This window comes from Macrobrachium rosenbergii, chromosome 44, assembly GCF_040412425.1.
Source record: "Macrobrachium rosenbergii isolate ZJJX-2024 chromosome 44, ASM4041242v1, whole genome shotgun sequence".
In the NCBI taxonomy this organism is placed as follows: Eukaryota; Metazoa; Arthropoda; class Malacostraca; order Decapoda; family Palaemonidae; genus Macrobrachium; species Macrobrachium rosenbergii.
In genome coordinates this window covers 44,755,686-44,777,043 of record NC_089784.1, presented here as the reverse complement: position 1 = coordinate 44,777,043, position 21,358 = coordinate 44,755,686, and the positions used below count along the sequence as shown (strand labels likewise).

The 21,358-nt window shown below is 47.4% G+C and overlaps 1 protein-coding gene across 3 annotated transcripts in view; it reads left to right on the top strand.

The window, feature by feature from the left end:
- Positions 1-21,358, top strand: part of LOC136829553 (transmembrane protein 42) — a 271,989-nt gene that overhangs the window by 103,913 nt on the left and 146,718 nt on the right. For all 3 annotated transcript variants that reach the window (XM_067088393.1, XM_067088394.1, XM_067088391.1), the window contains one exon: positions 19,608-19,786. In XM_067088393.1, coding sequence (XP_066944494.1) covers positions 19,610-19,786 — 177 coding nt within the window. In that variant the 5' untranslated portion in view covers positions 19,608-19,609. The remainder of the gene's footprint in view (positions 1-19,607; positions 19,787-21,358) is intronic.

Genomic DNA, 21,358 nt, shown 5'->3' with positions numbered 1-21,358 from the left:
AATGGTAAAAAAGCACAATTGTAAGCTAAAACTCTTACATTCTAGTAATATTCAATCATTTACCTTCATTTTGCAACAAATTGGAAGTCTCTAGCACAATATTTCGATTTATGGTGAATTTTTAAAAAAACTTTTTCCTTACGTCCGCGCCAGAAATTCTTTCGTCACGTTGTCATAATGTTTGCACCGTTTTATATTAGTCGTTACATAAAGTTTTACATATGGAAATGTGCCCAATTTCATGTAGAATACAACAGAAAATAACTCATGGTTGTAGCTTTTATCAGTTTTGAAATATTTTCATATAAAATCACGATAACTGCCAAAATTTCAACCTTCGGTCAACTTTAACTCGACCGAAATGGTAAAAAAAACACAATTTTAAGCTTAAACTCTTACATTCTAGTAATATTCAATCATGTACCTTCATTTTGCAACAAACTGGAAGTCTCTAGCACAATATTTCGATTTATGGTGAATTTCTGAAAAAAAAAAAACCTTTTTCCTTACGTCTGCGCCGCGTAACTCGGCCGAACATCTCAGAAATTCTTTCATCACGTTGTCGTAATGTTTGCATCGTTTTACATTAGTCGTTACATAAACTTTTATGTATGAAAATGTGCGCAATTTCATGTAGAATACAACAGAAAATGGCTCATGGTTGTAGCTTTTATCAGTTTTGAAATATTTTCACATAAATCACGATAACTGCCAAAATTTCAACCTTCGGTCAACTTTAACTCGACCGAAATGGTCGAAAAACGCAATTGTAAGCTAAAACTCTTACATTCTAGTAATATTCAATCATTTACCTTCATTTTGCAATAAATTGGAAGTCTCTAGCACAATATTTCGATTTATGGTGAATTTTTGAAAAAACATTTTCCTTACGTCGCTACGCCAGAACTCGGCCGAACATCTCTGAAATTCTTTCGTCACGTTGTCGTAATGTTTGCACCGTTTTATATTAGTCGTTACATAAAGTTTTATATATGAAAATGTGTGCAATTTCATGTAGAATACAACAGAAAATAACCCATGGTTGTAGCTTTTATCAGTTTTGAAATATTTTCATATAAATCACTATAAATAGAAAAAATTCTACTTTCAGTCAACTTTAACTCGACCGAAATGGTCGAAAACTGCAATTGTAAGCTAAAACCCTTACAGTCTAGTAATATTCAATCAATTAGCTTAATTTTTCAACAAACGGGAAGTCTCTAGCACAATATTTCGATTTATGGTGAATTTTTTAAAAAACATTTTTTTACGTCCGCACGTTATTTAATTCATGCATCATTTTGTGATAATATTTTTCTGTGTTGCTTTGATCGTTTTACAATTTGTTATATACCAAAATCATCACAATTTAGTGTACAATACAAAGAAAAAAAAAAAATAACCCGTTAGCTTTAACCGTTTTGCTCACAGCGCGATTTGTATAAAATTATATATGAAAACGTTTTTTTGCGCTGTCATATATTTCAATATTTATATATGATAATGATATTTTTTTCATTTCTGATGGTTGCATACTAAACTTCAGGCAATGACAAAAAAAAATGAGCCAAAAATGAACTCTTAATCTTAAAAACTAAGCGTGCTGTGATTTTTTGAAAAACTTTTTCCGGCGGCGCTTAACTCCCGAACGCCGGCATACGGAGACGTTTTTGTAAATAGAGGCTCGGCGTTTAAGGGTTGACTACTGTCCAGGAGGCGGGAGTACCGCCTGCCCGGATGTAAACATTCCAATTTGCTTTCAGCCGTCGTAGCGCTCGGACGTTGTACTTTGCCGTTCTCTGCCTGACAGCATTTTTTTCGTCATTTTTGATGGGAATATTCTTTTTTTCTCTCTTTAAAATGGAGTAGGGGGTAAAAATTGTAATTCTTTCAGATCTAGAGTTGACGTGGACCCACACGCACTCTGTACATCTTGCAGGGGGCGTGTGTGTTCACGCGACTCGACTTGTAGTGAGTGTTATTTGTGGTCCTCCGAGCAATGGGGCAAGTTCGAGGGGAGGCGACGTTACCGTCGTAAGTCTACCAAGGAGTCGTCCGAGGGAAATACACCCCCGACGACTCCGTTGATGGCGAATGTATCAGGTTCGTTTCTCCCTCCCGGCGAACTTCCCCTTCTTGCTCCCTCTCCCTCAGGTGAGGACTCCCCCTCCCCTTCCTCTTACGTTTCTTCGTTTGTGGAAGGGCGCGGGGGAGAGTTGGACTGCGACATCCTCTCGGAAGTCTCTTCCCGTTCCGGAGGTGAGTTTTTTCCTCCGGAGCAGGTAGGGGCTTCCATTGCTAACCCAAATCTTGCTTCAGGTCCCGGACTGGATAGCCAGGCGATGAATCCCAACTCTCCCTGGCTACACCTGGGCCTACCTGGCTCGGCTCTGGAAGGTTTGGCTCCCCTGGCCCCCCCTCCAGTCACGACCCACACGGCAGCGACAGCCACTACGACAACTGTCACCTTCTCGAGGTTCGTCCAGATGCCGATTTCAGTGGCTTCGCATCTGGACACCCAAGTGTCAGTGTCATCCGCGGGCCAGCACGCTGTTCCACTGCCGCCTGGCTTCCTGGCTCCATTCACACGTGCTGGCCCCTCCTACATGGTGACGTCATCATTTCCTTACGTGACTGTTGCTGCCCCTGTTGCTGACCATGGCCTGTCTTTGGATACGGTTCCTTGTCTGACTCTCCAGCCCAGCCCTTCGTCTGCCTCAATCCCCACCCCAGCGACCCTGGCACGGCCTGACTTGAATCTGCACGCGGGAGGGGCGGCGCCTGCATCCCTGGCCCCGCCCACCTCGGTTCCTGGCCGACGAGCGGCTCTCTCTGCCCAGGCAATTGCTGGTCCGAGCTCCGCCATTTCTGCCCGGGATGTGCCTTCTGCTGCTGCAGCCCCTCCTGCTGTTCCTGAATCGGCGGCCTCGCTTTCCTGGCTTGGGGATTTGACTGCTTTCCTGAAGCAGATGGTGAAGAAGAAGAAGAAGAGGTCTAGGAAGGTGTCGTCATCGTCTTCATCTTCATCTTCATCTTCATCGTCGTCGTCTGCTGCTTCTTCCTCTTCTCCTTCCGAGGCTTCGCGGCCGAAGAAGAAGAAGTCTGCCTCTCCCCCCCTAAGAAACCTCGCACCGAGATTTCTAAGGGTCTGCCTCCTTCCACAGGGAAGGCAGTGGGATCTCTCGTAGGCTCTTCCCGATCCTTGGATCAGGGAACCGCTGCCCCGGCCTCCGGGCCAGGGGCACCGGGAGCCAAGGGCTTGCAGACCAAGGTTGGCACTCTCCCCGCTGCGCCTAAGAAACCTCCTGCTTCTAAGGCCAGCGAGACCGTGTCGGACACTCGTTCGCGAGTTGCTCTGAGTACCCGGGTCCCCAAGGAGACTCGGGTACCCCAGTCTGTTACGGTGGACACTTCTCGCCGTACGGACCAGGGCGTGGGACGAGAGAAAGAGCTGGGGCATGCAGGTGCTCCGCCTCTTCCTGCTGGCACTCCTTCCAGTGCCAGGTCAGGTTCCTGGGATAATGCTTCAGCCCCGCGGGGCCAAACGCAAGGAGAGACAGGGAAGAAGTCCCCTACTCAGTCTTCCCGAGAGGCTCCGGCCTCGAAGAAGTCTGGGGCGCGTCCAGAGGACAGCGCAAGCTCGTGCCAGCCAGCCGCGCGTTCGACTCCTCCCAGTCCCCGGCCACACCCGCGTGGCCAGCCTGGCTCAGGGGAGACGCATGCGCGCGGCTCGACTCTCATCGCGAGCCGCTCCGCTCTCCTCGGAGATCGTTTCACCGGGCTGAAGCGGTCTCCTCGACCCGGGGCTTGTCATCACCGCGGGTTGGTGACCGCTCTCGGCCCGCTGCCTCTGCTGGTTCTGCCAGTAAAGGCAGCGGGAGCGCCCGATCTTCCTCGCCTGTCCCCTCCGCCCCTTCGGTCTCCTCCAGGGGGCGTGAGTCGGAGAGGAGGAACTCTGGGGATTGTTCTCCTCAGAGTTCAACTGCGTGGGGGTATGCACCTGGCTCGGTCCTTGGCTCGACCAGGTCCTACGCCCGCGTAGTTCAGGAAGGTCCTAGGGGGTCTGCCGAGGTTCTCCCTCCTGCAGGGAGAGTAGTTCGGGAGGACCGCACCCTGGAAGGACTCGAAGGTCCTCTGCCCCAGGATGCGGACACCCCCGAAATACAGAGGACTTTTGCAGAGGTTATCGCGCTGATTCGTCAGCACAATGACCTCGGGGAAGGGACCACGGCTTCGTCTGTGGATTGTCCGTCGCGCCTCGAATCCTTCTGGGGACCCAAGAAGGAACCCAAGGCTTCGGTGGGGCTGCCGTGGTCCACACTTGCGAGGAATTCTCGATCAAGTGAACGGTCTTGTGTCTGGGCAGGACAGCTCGCTTCGATCAAGTCGCTCGGACAAGCTTCTCCCCCCCCCTCCCCTCTGCCTCGTCAGAAGCGTTTCTACGCACCAGCGGAAGGGGCGTTGCTGACTAAACAGGTTGACCCGGACCTAACTCGTTTGGATCCGGGTCTGTCGTTGCAGCAGTTGTCGGCAGAGAACATTTCTCTCTCTCAACAAGAAGCTGCAACCCTGGAAGCCACCGCCATGGCGGCCTTCCAGGCAGTCTCCTGGCTCGATCTGTGGTCATTCACAGTATCGAAGGTAGCTGCTTCCTCAGGCGCTATTGTACCTGGGGAGGACTCCACCTTTGGGAGACTGTGCCAGTCTGGAGGTAGGGCTATTTCCTACCTTGCCCACCAGACAGCAAACCTGTGGGCAAACCTGGTGCTAAAGTGGAGAGACGCTGTTCTCTCTCACTTTGCCAGGTCCGTAGGTCCCGAGTCAGCCATCGCTCTTCGGAATGGACCGTTGCTGGGTTCCTCCTCTCTCTTCCCTAGAGAGTTGGTGGACGCCGCTGTGGACAAACGCCGTGCCTATGAAAGCAACCAGCTTGTCCACCAGGCAGTGGTTAAGACCTCCGGGTCTTCTCGTCCCACCGCAGCCAGGTCTTCGGGCCAGGCTGGCACTTCCTCGGCCCCTAAGAAGTCCCAGTCTTCGAAGGGGTCCCGAGGAATCACCCAGCCTTCTTCTTCCTTGAGAAGGGGGGTTTACTCCCGCCCCTTTCAGCCCTCTTTCCATGCCGGTAAAGGGGGCAAGGGTAAGAAGAAGAAGGGGAAACGCTAGGGGCGGCGTTCCCCACCAAAAGCTGCCGAAGGGGGGGGTGGTGCCTGTCGAGCCATTGGGCAACGTGGCAGCGACACGGAGCCGAGATCTGGATAGTGGATGTCCTTCGGGAGGGATATCTACTACCCTTCAAGTCTCGGCCTCCCCTCACCTACTCTCCGGTCCATCTCCAAACTTATCTTTCAGGTTTGTCGAAGGACATCGCACTACAGCAAGAAGTGCAAGCCATGCTGAGCAAGAATGCTGTAGAAGTCGTGTCGGACCAGTCTCCAGGCTTTTACAGCTGCATCTTTCTCGTAGAGAAGGCATCAGGGGGATGGAGACCGGTCATAGACCTCTCAGAGTCCCTTGAACCGTTTCCTTCACCAGACTCGGTTCACGATGGAAACAGCGCAAACTGTGCTGGCCTCCATCAGGGAGAACGACTTCATGCTTACGGTGGACTTGAGGGATGCGTATTTCCAGATACCCATCCATCCGTCCTCGCGCAAGTACCTCCGCTTTGTCCTCGGGGAGTCGGTCTTCCAATTCAGGGCACTTTGCTTCGGGACTCTCGACCGCTCCCCAGGTGTTCACAAGAGTGTTCTCTCTCGTGTCAGCTTGGGCCCACTCGCACGGGATACGTCTACTGAGGTATCTCGACGACTGGCTAGTCCTGACGAGCTCTCGCTCACGGTTGCTACAGGACAGGGATCATCTCCTTGAGTTTTGCCGCGATCTAGGGATCATGGTAAATCTGGAGAAGTCAGATCTCACCCCCAAGCAGAGGACAAAGTACCTGGGCATGCTGATAGACACGGTGGCAGCGAAAGTCTTTCCCTCGGACTCTCGTATCAGCAAGTTCAGGCAGGCAGCACAGTTGTTCCTGTCTCGACAGGAGCAACCAGCTCGGCAATGGCAAGTCGTCATCGGTCACCTGTCGTCATTGGAGAAGCTAGTACCTCACGGGCGTCTTCACCTGCGGTCTCTCCAGTGGAGACTAAAGAAACATTGGTCCCAGTCCCGAGATCCCCAGTCCTTCCTCATTCCTCTTTCTGAGGAAGTGAGAAAGGACCTTCACTGGTGGGGTTAGACGACAGGAACCTCTTAATAGGAGTATCCCTGCATACTCCCCCTCTGGACATGCTTCTGTTCTCGGACGCATCGACCGAGGGATGGGGCGCACACCTGGAGGAGTTGCTGACTTCGGGAATGTGGCACCGAGACGACAAGCACCTTCACATCAACATCCTGGAGCTCAAGGCGGCCTTCCTGGCCCTCCAGGAGTTCCGGGATCGAGTGATGGGACACTCTGTGGTACTGATGAGCGACAATACCACGGTAGTGGCATACGTCAACAAGCAGGGGGGACTGGTGTCCCACCAGCTTCATCAATTGACGATGCAGGTGCACGAGTGAGCCGTGGCTCACTCGGTAGAGCTGTCAGCCAGGTACATTCCAGGCAAGAGGAATGTCGTGGCAGACAAGCTCAGCTGCCAGAGCCAGGTGGTAGGGACCGAATGGTCCCTCCATCAGGAAGTAGCGGAAAGGCTGTTCGACCTGTGGGGGTGTCCAGTCATCGATCTGTTCGCCACCCGGCACAACAGAAAACTCCAGATCTTCTGTTCTGTCGTGCCGGACCCATGGGCCGCTGCGGAGGACACGTTCCAACACCCGTGGGACAATCTCGACGCTTACGCCTTTCCCCCATTCTGTCTGATTCGCCGTGTGATCAGCCGAGTGGTGATCACCCCGAATCTCAGAATGACTCTGGTGGCACCCAAATGGCCCCAGGCCAGTTGGTACCCGGACCTGGTAGCTCTCCTCTCCAAGGCGCTGAGAGAGATTCCCCCCTGGCCCAACCTTCTGCGTCAACCTCATGCAAAGCAGTTCCACCTGGCAGTGCATTCCCTGTGTCTTCACGGCTGGAGGTTTTCCACCATCTCTTGCGAGCGAGAGGCTTTTCGCGCCGCGCAGCAACAGAGATGGCAGGATACCTCAGAAGATCCTCCGCAGCAGTATACCAGGGAAAGTGGTCCGTCTTCTGTGGTTGTTGTCGTCGAAGGGGTATCTCTCCGGTTGGAGCTACTGTTCAGCAGGTCACGGACTTCCTCGTCTTCCTTCGCTGAGAGAAGCTTCTCTCCGTTTCAGCTGTAAAAGGCTACCGCGCCGCACTCGGCCTAGTCTTGCGGCTGAAAGGAGTAGACATCTCCTCCTCTTTCGAGATTTCTCTACTCATGAGAAGCTTCGAACGGTCTTGCCCACCCAGGGATCTCAGGCCCCCTGCGTGGGATGTGACTCTCGTGATTAAGGAGCCTGACTCATGCACCGCATTTGAGCCTTTAAGAGAGTCGTCAGACAGGGATCTGACCCTCAAGACCGTTTTCTTGCTTGCCCTGGCATCGGCGAAGAGAGTTGGCGAGCTTCACGGACTTTCCTTTGATGTCAAACACTCGAGGGGATGGGGATCAGTTACGCTCGATTTCATCCCGGATTTCGTAGCGAAGACTCAGAACCCTTCGGTCCCTGATGCATGGTTCGAGTCCTTCACAATCCCCTCCCTAGAGAACTTCGTAGATAATGATCCAGACGAGATGCTACTGTGTCCTGTTAGGGTGCTGCGGCGCTATCTTAAGAAGACTCGGCACCTCCGGCCTGAGTGTCGACGACTCTTCGTTAGCACTGGCTCGACCAAGAAAGAAGTGTCCAAGAATACCATCTCTTTTTGGCTTCGTGAGACGATAAGGAGAGCGTACTCTGCTGCAGGAGAAGACGACACCGGTACACTTCGTCCGAGAGCTCATGAGGTTCGCAGCATTGGTCCGTCCCTCGCATTCCGGAAGAATATGTCGGTACCACAGGTGCTGAAGGCGGGTGTGTGGTCCCGACAGACTACTTTCACCTCCTTCTACCTCTGGGATGTTGCACACAAGTCCTTGGACACTTTTTCCTTGGGTCCTGTGGTGGCTGCTCAACAAGTTGTGTAGCTTATCCAGCTCCCCTAACGGGACAGGTTGCATCTCGCCTATGTTGTACGGTAGTGATTGGGAGATGAATGTTGAGTGACTGGCCTCAATTCCTTCTCCCCATCCTAAGCTTTCTTCCCACGGGCAGGGAGCGGATGCGCCGTTACAAGCTGGACCGGGCGATCGAGGCAGGTAAGCACATAACGAGAGGTTCCGTTCTATTTCCATTTAGGTTAATAGAAGCAACCCCACTCCTTCCTTTTGCAAGGGGAGGAAGAAGTCCATGACTTGAGACAAACCCAATGCTTGTATTTGCCTTATTGTCATCCGACGTCAAATTCTTCCTAGCCTACTTTGCATGAACTGACGTTTTCCTCTTTCATGCAAAGGGACCCAGAAGTCTGACAAACTGATCCTGCGTTTCCTACAACCCGATCTTTTGTCAGAGGCGGTTTTTCCCTTCCTCGCTCTTACGACCAGGAAGGGAAGACAAGGTGGTGAACTCCAGTCAGTTCAGAGAGACTTTTTCAGATTCCTCCCTCCAATAAGTGAGTCTCCTAATGTAAAGGACCGAGGGTTTGTATATTGTGTCGGAACAAATAACAATTTTTAAAGTAAATTGTATTTTTCCTAACTATACAAACCCGAGGTCCTTTACACTTATGCCCACCTCATGCCACCCCTCAACCTGTACCTGGGCCGAAAGGAAAATTGGAATGTTTACATCCGGGCAGGCGGTACTCCCGCCTCCCGGACAGTAGTTAACTGCCTACCACCTTGTTTGAAGTTCAACGGCCGTTTCCAGCCTACGCCTGAAAGTAATCTCCTAATGTAAAGGACCTCGGGTTTGTATAGTTAGGAAAAATACAATTTACTTTAAAAATTGTTATATTAGAGAATATGTGACTCAAGAGTGTCCGGAATTTATGTCGGACATGCTTCAGGATTATCAGGGAGGGGCGGATTCGGTCTACCTTCTGTCTCTTCGTTCTAAGGATTCTGCTTTTTTCTCCGGTTTATCTGTAGCTTCACCTTCCTTTGCCCACATTCTCTGTTGCCCCTCTTTCAGTCTCATCTTCGGCTCCTTCTTCTTCTTTTTCTGCCCTTCCTGCAGTTTCCGCATCTTCTTTCCCTCTTTCTATGAATCCTGACATCCCCTCTTCTCAGGTAACCTTTTCTTCGTCCACCATTCCTCTGTCTTCCTCCTTTCCTTCTGCCTTCCCTTCCTCTTTCCCTTCTGCAGTTCAGCCTTCTTTGGTAGGAGGATCTACCAGTCAAGTGAGAACTCAACTTTGGCAAAATTTGGCCTCCAGTGCTCCAGGTTCAATTCTTTCGGGTATACGCAACCCCTTGCTTCCACTTCAGGCATCAGGTATTCTGGGTATTTCCCAGGGTTTTGCCACTTGCTTTTAGTTCAGGTTTGCGATCCGTGGCTGTGACTGGGCCTGCGGTACCATCTCCGATCGGCCCGAGGTTTTCTTCACCCATCTTTTCCGCTGCGGAAGGGTCATTGGTAACTCCCACCTCTTTCATTCTCCCTTCTTCTTCATCTTCTTCCGTCCCTCCGCAAGCGTTTTCACTTACTCATCCTCTCGCAGGGTTTGGTAACTTGGGTTGGGCTTCCCTCACTTGGTCCCCCTTTGGTAGCAATGTAGAAGCGGTTTTGGGTCTCTCGGCTCCTTCCTCTCTTCCTTCCCATGGAATCAACGAATTGGATTCAGGTCTGGGTTCTGGGTTAGGTTTAGGTATGCAGCCTTCTGGATTTGGCGGTCTGTTCGTCCACCCTTCGTCATTGTCTGGGCACCATTCAGCTCCTCGTCCTTCATCTGTCTTGGACCGTTCGGACATGGCCAAACTTGATTCTCATCCGGAGGTTCAGGAAATTCCAGAGGATTCGGATTGTCCTCTTTCCAGTGGTAAGGACTACAGACGTATGCTTGAGTACGTCACTTCCTTGTACCCTCAAGCAAGAGCTCTGGACCATCTGCATGCACCAAATCAAGCTCTTTTCAAGTCTTTCTATGCCACTAAGCCATCTCCTGTTCCCATTTCGAGCGGACTAGTTTGGTTTGATCGGGTTAGGCAGGCCTTGGAGGAGGCGGATGGTCGTCTGGCTTCGGCGGTGACTTCTAGTAGGCAGGACATTTCTCTTCTTTCCCCTAGGAAGGCGATCTATTCAGTCCATAGTAATCCTTCGGCAGGTTCCAGGTTGCCTCTCAACGAATCTGTTGAAGCAATCCTATCGAGGTCTCCAGCATCGACTTGTCTTGTAGGGATTTCCTTTAGGGAAGCGGCAGCGCTAGAAGACGTGCTACGTATTCAAACTGAGGCTCTTTCGCACTCTCTGTGGATGTTATCAGGACTAATGGGTTTCTTAAAGAATGATGGATATATCCCTTCGGATCCGGGACTGTTTGACAGCTTAATAACTTCTGTATCAATGGGTTTGGCTCATCAGGCTAATGCTTTGGCTTCGTCGACGACTTTTGTAAGTAAGAATGGCGTGATTTCTACCTTAGTCATCTTCCATCGCATTATCTGGACGTTCATAAGAGGGTTCTCCTCAGAGCTCCTTTAGCTCTAGCCAATTCCTTGTCCCAGGAGGAAGATGTGGCTAGTATGGTAAATTTTGTCGCCACCAATTCTGCCGTTGAATCAGCAAGCTATGATAAGGGTAGCAGCCCAGGGTTCTAGTTCCCCTAGAGGTGTCCGCAAGTCTTCTCCTTCCAAGAGAACATTTTTGAAGTCTCCCCCTAGGACATCCAAGAGGGTGCGTTTCACCAACAAGGCCGTATCGGTGTCTGCTTCTAGACCCTCGTCGTCACAGGATTTTTCCAAATAGGAGATATGTCCCTCGTCTGTTCCGGTGGGAGGTTGTCTCGCTCCGTTTTGGCAGGTTTGGAGGGAGTTGGGGGGCAGAGGATTGGGTTGTGGAGGTCCTGAGGTTGGGTCATCGAATTCCTTTCCATTCCCTTCCTCCTCTGTCCTCTTCCCCTATCAGCCTTCCGAGTTATTCCCCGTCTTCCATCAGGGGAATGGCTCTAGCGAGGGAGATTCAGGCCCTGTTGGAGAAGGGGGCGTTGGAACCAGCTTCTCTCTCTCCAGGCTTCTACAGCAGAGTCTTCATCGCAGCAAAAACCGGAGGTGCGTGGAGGCCCATTATAGACCTTTCGAGCCTCCACCGTTGGGTGGTGACGGTGAAGTTTCGTGTGGAGACTGCACAATCGGTGCTGCAGTCTGTCAGGAGTGGGGGATTGGATGGTCTTGGTGGATCTGGCGGATGCCTACCTCCAGATTCCGGTTCATCAGGATTCTCGGGGGTACCTCAGGTTCGTGTCTTCCGCCCGCACCTTCCAGTTCAAAGTTCTCCCCTTCGGGCTGACCACAGCACCTCAGGTGTTCACGAGGGTCATGTCTCCTGTGTCGACAATTATGCATCGTCGGGGATACAGAATGTTGAGATATATGGACGATTGGCTGATCCTTGCCTCCTCTCTAGAGGAGATTGTAAGGGCGAGGGACTTTTTTTTAAAACTGTGCAGGGTACTAGGAATTCGTCTAAACCTTGCCAAGAGCTGCCTAGTACCAACCCAATCCATGACTTATTTAGGGATGAGGATTCTCTCTCTTCCTTTGAGGGTTTTCCTAACCCGGGAGAGGATACAAGCGGTCCTACAACAGGTAGAGGTGTTCCTGTCCACCAGGGAACAACCAGTATCAGCTTGGAGAAGCCTCATAGGGAGAATGTCTTCTCTTTCTCTCTTAATTCCAGGGTCTCGTCTCCGGATGCGCTCTCTCCAGGTACGTCTTGTAAATCCATGTTGTACAGTCTATGCTGATCATGTTGTTTGTAAAGTCCTCGTTAAGCAAGTTTTCTTTGGTGACGGCCCATTTACTTTGTACCTACGATTCGTCACGCCGACGGGCCAGGTCACGTAAAAATTCAATTGTTTAAACTGTGTATGCAATTATTTATCTGTTCATCAACTGTGTTTTGTGTATTTCTTCTTTCGCAGGCGTCAAGATTATACTCAACTTTAATTCTGTCTATTTTTACATTGTATATTGTACTCGTTCGCTGTATTTATTTATTAATTGTTATCGACCTCAGGTCACCCTTGCTTCCATTGTTTTCTGCGGCCTGACACCAGTCGACCGCTATATAAACCGCCTGGACCTTGAATAAATCAGCAGTAACTTTTACCTGCTCGTTTCTTTTGCACCTCTTATAGTCTCAGGAATCGCTGGGACTTCCTCAACGAGAACGCATTCATAGTCTGGAACGATTCTTGCCTTTCGGATCTTCTGTGGTGGTCAGAAGAAGGGAATCTGACACCCGGAAGGTCTATCGACTCCCCTCTTCCCGACGTTCATCTTTACACAGATGCCTCAGATCAGGGTTGGGGGGCAACCTTGGAGGAAACCCAGGCTTCGGGCCTTTTGGGGTGATCGCGAGCGGGAGGAATCAATCAATTTTCGGGAACTCAGGGCAATAGAAGGGGCCCTTCGGTGTTTCTCAGATCTCGTGCGCAACAGAGTAGTGGCTCTGTTTTGCAACAACGTAACGGCGGTGTCGTATCTGAAGAAATCCGGAGGCACGAGATCGACCGATCTCAATATTGTAGCTCAGAGAGTCTTGAGATGGTGCGAAGAAAAGGTTTCTCTTCTTCCTCAATTCATATCGGGGAGTCTCAGTGTGCTGGCCGATTCGTTAAGTTGCTCTCGTCAGGTACTGGGGGGAGAGTGGAATTTGGCCCAGGACGTAGTAGGCCAGGTTCTCCGGAAATGGCCAGCAATGATAGATTTATTTGTGATGAGATGGAACCATCATCTTCCAGTGTACTTTTTACCAGTAGCGGACTCCATGTTGATAGGCACTGATGCAATGTTACAAAATTGGAATCGAATACAGGTATATGCCTTTTCTCCATTTGGGCTTATTCATCAAGTGATCAGGAAATTGCCGGAAAGTGTCAAGATGGATATGACCTTAATAGCTCCTTGCTGGTCCCAACGTCCTTGGTTTCCAGAACTCCTAGAGCTTCTCACGGAAGTTCCGATGTTCCTGCCCATGCGGAAAGATCTTCTCAAACAACCGCATTTCCATCATTATCACCCAAACCCTCGCATGCTGAACCTAGTTGCATGGCGACTATCGAGTGAGCAGCTAGACAAACCGGACTCTCTAAAGCTGTGGCTAGACAGCTTTCTCTCAGCTTGAGAAAATCAACCCGCAAACTTTATCAAGTCAGGTGGACAATGTATAGAAGTTGGTGTCGTAAGGAAGGTCACTCCATCTCTAGACCTTCTGTTGCTTAGATATCTAAATCTGAATTTCTGTTATTCCTTAGGAAAGTCAAGGGACTTTCGTATTCGGCTATTACTGGCTACCGCTCAATGCTGAGCAGTACATTTAGCTTCCATCTCCCAGAGATTTCTACTAGCAAAATCATCCATGATTTATTGCGTTCTTTTAAGATTGAACGTCCTGTTTTGCCGAATCGGGCTCCGTGGGATTTGTCGAAAGTACTTCATTTTCTGCGTTCCCCTGCTTTTGAACCCATTGAAGCTCTAACTTTGAGACAGCTGACTAAGAAGGTGCTTTTTCTCACGGCCTTAGCTACAGCAAAAAGGGTGGGTAAGCTTCAGGCTATTTCTAGGTTAGTCTCTTATTCAGGGAACGATATGCATTTGTCTTTTCTACCGGAATTTGTAGCAAAGACGGAGTCGGAAGTTAACCCTCTTCCTCGTTCGTTCAGAGTTTGTTCTTTGCAAGAGTTCGTTGCTGGCGACCCAGCGGAGATGCATTTATGCCCGGTTCGAGCATTGAAAGTTTATTTGTCAAAGGTGGAAAAACTCCGTCCACGTACACTTTTCGTCTCTCCGCGGAATCCGTCCCATTCGCTGTCAAAGAACGCTATCATTTACTTTCTGAGGGAGGTAATCTCCCAAGCTTCATCGGGTTGTTGTTCTACTTCTTTTCCGTCATCTTCAAGCCCTGTATTACCCTGAGCACACAGCATTCGAAGTATTGCCACTTCATCTTCCATTCTAAGGAATTATTCAGTATCTTCTATTCTGGAAGCGGCTACTTGGAAATCCGTATCAGTATTTACTTCCTTTTATTTAAGAGATGTTCAATTCGCCTCGTCGGAGGGGTATTCGCTTAGTCCGTTTGTAGCGGCTAATTCCATCATATAGGGTGCGTTCATTTTAACTGAGGGAGCATTCTCTTAGTCCGTTATTGCGATTAACTCTATCTAGGGTGTGTTCCGTTTAACCAAAGGGATATTCTTTTAGTCCGTTGGTTTGTAGGTCAATCAGAGAGAAGAATTCCTTGTTAGGCAACAGTGATAGCATAATCTCAGGGAATTAGATTAGTACGTTTTCTTTAACTAGCGTAATCTCAAATATTTTATCCCTACGAGAGTCCACGGGGGTGCTCGAGTAGGTTAGGCTTCTCGTCGACGCGGTGATACTTCGTCACCGGTTGGTCATCTGACTCTTCCTCAACCCAGTCGGGTTTCCCGGAGGGGCAGCGGCTCTGCACACTGCTTCACTTCCCTCCATACATGAGAGGCTTTGAATAGCCACATGGGAGGTCGATGGACGGAGACAAGACTGACCTGACAGATGATCAAAGTACCCTCCAGCATGTCTCCTCGCCAAGAACAGCGATTGTTAGGGTGAGTGTTAAATAAACAAGATAGCCTAGGCAGAACAGATTGTGAGCCACCATCTCTGAGGTTGGTAAAAAGGGGCGTGCAATAGAGTTGATCCCTCCTCCTCCAAATGTTGTTAATCGGGCTAATTCAGGTGTTCAGGGAGTGTATTGCAATATGAAGTTTTCATAATAAAACTAATATTGTAATACCTACCTGAACACCTGAATGATTCCCACCCTCCTTCCCCACATCAATTTGACCTTGAATAAAGCAATTGACGGAAATGGTGCGTGTCGGCACACACCTGTGTCAGTGTTACCAACCATTTGTTGTGGTAGCTCAGTGACAAGATTTTACCTGCAGCGTTGGTAACACTGGCTGTTAAAATTCCCAATAGGGAAATTGGTAATTGAGATTGTTCGGGCTAGTGGGATTAAGGGCTAGTTCAAGTGTTCAGGTAGGTATTACAATGTTAGTTTTATTATGAAAACTTCATATCACCAGAAAGATACAACATATACAAAAAAGCATGAAGTAAAGATGTAGAGAACACTCTGCCCCCAATACCTGCTCCTGGTGGCTGAGCTGGCCAGCCAAAACATTCCTTCTGCCTGGAATGTACCTCACTGACAGCTTTATAGCGTAGCAAACCTCCCACTCGTCCATCTGCATCTCCAGCTGACAGTTGATAGGAAACTGTCCTCCCACTTGCTGATGTATGCCACTATAATTGTATTGTTGCTCATTAGGACTATGAAGTAGCCCGTCCCATGATTTCAGAGTGCTTGCAGGGCCAGCAGAGTTGAATGCATCTCCACAAAATCTAAAGAGGTGATATGTTGCAGGTGTGTGCCCCATCCCTCCTCTGATGTGTTAGGGAACAGAAGCATCCCTGGGGTTTGGGAGTTGAACAAAACTTTCATTAGGAGTTTTCTGTACGCCAAGCCTTCAAACAAGGTCTTCTCTGTCACCTCTAGGCTTAAACCTACATGATTGGAGGGGAGTTTGCTGGAGAGACACATTGCTACTTCAGTTGCGACTGAAACGAACATCTGTGGAGACACCTATGAGGGTCGCTGGAGAGTGACCATTGACAGTCTGTCAAAGCACAGCTTTTTGCCTGTTATCACAAGTCACATCCTTGAGCTTGCTGCCACAAGAGTCCAAAGGAAAAACTCTTGTGCTGCTTTATTTTTTCAGCATGCCCTGGCACTTTGCTGGCTGCTTGGTCTTAAGGTCAGACTTCTCTTGACTGCTTGTGAGAGGAGATAGTCATTGTTCTTAACCCAAAATCAACAGATCATAGAGTTAACAAAAAAGGTGCGTTTAGTGGAAGTGGGCAGAAGCTACTACCAAGGCATACACTAATTTGAACTCCTTAGGGGGTGTTCCCAGTGTGAATCACATGGATTTGAAGTGGTGAACAAATCCCTATCTGAAAGTATGTATCCTTCAGATTCATTGAAAGCATGAAGTCACCCTCTCTGATGGAAGATGGAATTTTACATGGAAAGTGTTCCCACCTTGAACTGAATCTGTAACTAGTTCATTAGAGATTGATATTCGATTGCCATCCCTCATTTGACTTCCACCTGGAAGAATCAACCTTAGAAACCCGGAGACAGGTTTTTTACAACTTTAAGCTCATTCTTTTCCAGCATTTCTCTCACCTCTGGTTACATGATGAGACATTTGGTAATGCTGAATTGTAGAGAGAAAATTGAATTAATGTTTGAGCGAGGTAAGGAAGAAGCTGGTGTTTTTTGGTAGCATGCATCTTGAATGGCAGACTACTTAGTGTTCAGTCCCCTGTCACTGCCCCATTGCCCAGTGGCATGATGGGCTTATTCTACTTGTGGTAGCTGGAGAGGAGGGCAGCCTACCTAAGCATCCCCCTCAACTTGACTCTTCATAAAGAATAAAAAGGCTCCCAAGACTGATTCACGTCTCAGTGAGACAAGCCTTAGCCATACAAAGTTTGCCCATAGGTTGGTACTCTGATATGAGAGGAAAGTCCAAACCTTTCCTCCCAACACCAGCAACCTTAGGAATGTTGTCTCTGTCTCATCCATAGATAAGGCACTAGCAATAGTGAAGTGGTTGAGCCACTCTGCTGCCTGGAAGTAAGTTATTATGACTGACTCCATGGCTCCTGACTCCACAGACAAAAGGAAGTACTTTCTTGTCAGATTCTCTCTGGGGAAGGTCATTTGTATGTTCACAGACTGATGAATCAATCTGAACAGGAGTAGTCTTGTCATCTTTCAGCTTAATACTTATGCTGGTATAACAAAGGCAAGTGAGGCACGTTGCTTGATCTAGAGGAAGTTATTGAACCTTCAGATCAGCAGATCAGACTGTTCACCTTGTCCAAAACACCAAGAGTAATTGGCAACCACAGTAGTCATAATGGCTGTCTTGCAGCTAGAGGGAACCTTAGAGTTTGCTTTAGTGGTGAAATTTGGTTCAATGACTATACTATTACTCTTGCGAGTGAGCCCAATAATCTCTCAAAAGGGCCCTTCCAACTAAAAATGAAGGGGTTCTGAAGAAGGACCCTTAGGCCCTAACAGATCCCGTAAGGTGTGGGCTGGATTCTCTCCCAAAAGAGAGGCAGATTCAGCAGCCTGTCAAGTTGAACAATCTTGAAATCATGGGCATGAATGATTGGACCTTGTGGTGCTGCATACTGAACCACAGGCCCAGGTTGACTCATAAATGAATGGAGCACATTCCAAAGAGTGGTCACCCATCCTTTCTGTCTTCTTAAGATTTGCAGGGTGCCAAACTAGTATAGGCTATGGACAAATGCTCATGAGCTTTATCACGCATAATCACATTGGAAGTTCTGGATGGGCTAGGAACATTCTAAGTGCAGCATGATCATGCATGAACAGGTCACCATGATACCAAAAGGTATCCAACTATGGAGATCTGTCATGAATGTACCCCCCTGTCTGTACAAATTACAGACAAGATTCCGGGATCATGGTTTTGAGAGATGAGAAGGTAGCACCAACAAATCTTTATATACTTCTGAAGAAGTATGAGTTAGTGACAAGTCTGGGGCAGCCCATGAGGCTCAGAAAGGGAGGACACGGGATCATGAGTATGCTCAGAAAACCTAGTGTCAACCCATAATGCTATCAGTCTTCAGATAGGGAAATACCTTTTCTGTGAAAGGAAGGAGGGGCAGAAGATGAGGATGAACTCTGAGGAGGAGAATGAAAACATTAAGTGCCTGAGCTTCTGCATCTTACTCCTGTGGTGAGTCCTGCTCTCTAGTACTTTGGTGGTAGCAAACAAGGTAGAGGAAGCCAGAAGAGCTGTAGGAGCACTGCCTAGGGCTATCTCCCACAGGCAACACAGCTGCCACAGAAGGCTCAGCAGTGTTCAGTTCTGTGCCTGGAATAGAGGACAGCAAGAGATGGGACATCTGTGATGCTTAGTATAGGCCTCATACCTGGAGCAACTAGTCAAGCAGGGATAGGTGGTGATGGACAACAAGCAAGTAATGGGGTTTCACTTGAGGAGAGCTCAGTTTGCATTATGGGTTGTCACAGCCAGAAAATGTATGTTGGCCTACTTCCTCCACGCACATACCCATCTTGGACCGAGCCAGAGGGACAGAGAGAGGGAATCGAAAATGTTTGCTGGTGTCAGAGTTGAAGTTCTAGCCCTGAAGAGTCCAGTAAACATCTTTTGGTTGTCTTGTGCTTCATGCCATAAATCTTCCACTGTGAAGAAGACCAATCAACATATTCCTTGCATGGGAGAATCAGGGCTGCAGTCTCTGCAAAAAGGACAAAACTGGTGGGGATCCACAGATAAGGAGGACATAAACTGGCCACACACCCACTTAGATCCTACACACATATGTTGCTCACAATCACACTCTTTGAGTACCATCCACGATGAAAAACAAATACACATACAGTGAAATAGTATAGGGATTCAATGAGGCAGTTGGAAAAAGTGCAGTACATGTCTTGTCACCACCATAGCTGAAGATGTGCTTGCCCACCATTAATAAGCCACTATTACCAAGTTTGTTCCGAGGAATATTCCTACATAAAAAGCTGCACTTTGCATTCCCACAGGAACAAATCATACTTAAATAAGCTTAAATATGAAAAAAACAAGAGGAAAATGAACTTGTGACTAACTTGTACCTCTCATTACTCACTAGTTGTGGAGGGTCTCAAGTAGATGGCAATGAACCTAAGTCAGGTAGAGGTGCAAATAAGCTTAAATATGAAGAAAACAAGAGGAAAATGAACTTGTGACTAACTTGTACCTCTCATTACTCACTAGTTGTGGAGGGTTTCAAGTAGATGGCAAAGAACTTTAGTCAGGTAGAGGTGCCTTACAGGGTGGGGTTTTCATAGGTGTTTCCCAAAGTTGGTAGCTTTTGTTATTGGTTTTGAGTTGTTCCACAATTTTTTAAAAACATATTTGTCCTTTTGAAGACTTTTTAGTTTCAAAATAATCCCCCCGGGGATGCTAGTTGAATATTTATCAGCAAAACTGTAAAAATATTATAAGAACATAGTACAGGGTATCTGTATGGAACTTGGATAAACTAATTTCCCAGTAAAGAAAATCTTTTTACAGTTCATTGTGCATTTGTTTAATCAGTTTATGTAACGTATTTTGGATTACAGTAATGCAATTCCATAATGTTGAAGAAATTCAGTAAATACACAGTAAGTGGTTCAACAGAATTTGTCATTTGTTGCCTCAACTGAGTTGGTTGTGTGAATTGTAAAGTATTATGTCCATATGTTGTATTATATTGTATTGAATGTGAAAATCTTAATTTATTTCTTTTCAGTGATGCATGGACAGTTATATGCAGTTGCATCAGGTCTATTTGCAGCAATAGCTAGTCTCTGTGGAAAATATGCTATGGCCTCTTCAGAAGCACAGTACCTTTGTGAATCAATATTATTAGCATTAAGTCAAGATGAGGACCTTACAAGGGCTAATCTTGTTGAATCAAGCTGCAATGAGGTACTGTAATGCTACCTGTACTGAAATGTACTATAAGTTAAATATAGATGTTTCCAAACAAAGTGCAATCCAATATGTACAAAATGCTTTGTTCCTACAAGAATACAAGCCTTTGTTCTTGCTACAAGCCTTTTATATGAACTTTCCTATGGCAAAAGCTAATTCACTCATTGAAGTTTGGTAGCAAGGTAGTTAACGGGTGGCAAGTGAGTCAGGTTTTGGGGAACCACCCATTTGTTTGGTAGTGTCCACTTTTATTTTGGCTGACTTGCTGATAAGACATCTAACACTTTGCTCATCATGGGTGTTTTTGAAGCAGTTGGCTTTGGGTTTGATTGTTGTCAATGATGGTACTTGATAATTTCCCAGCTAGTAAGAGTAATTAGTATAGACGCCCTAGATGTTAAGAGTGTGTGCTAGGATTGTGTCCTCTGTATATTTAGCCTCATTCTTATTGTTATGATATTTAAAAAACTGAAAGATCCAAAAAAAAAGTATCCCTCACATATACTGTATAGTACTTTGGCTGAAGTCTGTTATTCTCCAGAGATTTGGTGAGATATTCAGAGGGAAATTTACTGAAGGGAATCGAAGACCAAAAGGTAAAGCAATGAAGGAAGACATTGGGGGTATTGTTCCCAGTTCCTCTTCATTACTCATGTATGACCTAATTAGACCACATCAGCAGCTTGGTACAAAATAAAGATAATACCCTGTTTTCCATTCCATGGAAAATACTTTTACTTCCAATATTTGGACATGTCAACACATGTCGTCTGAAACCCAGAAGTGAGCGATAAATGTGTGAACTGTGGGGAGAATACTCATGGCAAAGTGTCCCTCCAAATATCATTGTGTATTCTATCTCACTATTACCTCAACCTCTTGGATTTTATTGGCTTTAGTGGCTTTCCAGCCACTCTAACTTCCTCTCCAGAGTTTGGTCATCAAGAAGGGAAACAATTTTTGGTTTTGGGCTTCGTTATTGAAGCCAATTGTGGGAGCTGCGTTGGTCTCATCAAAAGTATCAGTATGCTAGTCATTGATATCTCCGGGGTGGGACTATTTCTTAGAATTAGCCCAGTCTTATCAAGAGGGTTTAGCCTTCATGCGAGCTACCAGTCATGTTAGTGCCATCCCTTTGGGGTTGGGTAGGAAATGGACATTGGAAGTCAGCTCTCATTACTATCATTATTGGAGGAAGGACCTCTATGAAAGGCTAATGCTGTCTTTTTAAGATTTTCAAACAGTTTTATCCTCATTTAAAAATTATTTTTTCATAAATACAAATAATGTTGGACCCCACAGTGATCAGATACAGTTGACAATCTTGAGATTGACATGGTTGTAAATACCATAGTGGATCAAGACTACTGTTCAACAAATGATCTTTGTTGCTATGCATTTTAGTCTGTTGTGAATTTAGGAGAGAAATTGAAAATATTAAAACAAGCAAAGAATCAAGTTAAAGCAAATCATGAAAATGTAATTTGATATTCACTTTACAAATGCTGTATTGGAAACAAATGATAGGATCTTGTATGAGATTTTTCAGTCCCGTGAGTTGAGAGG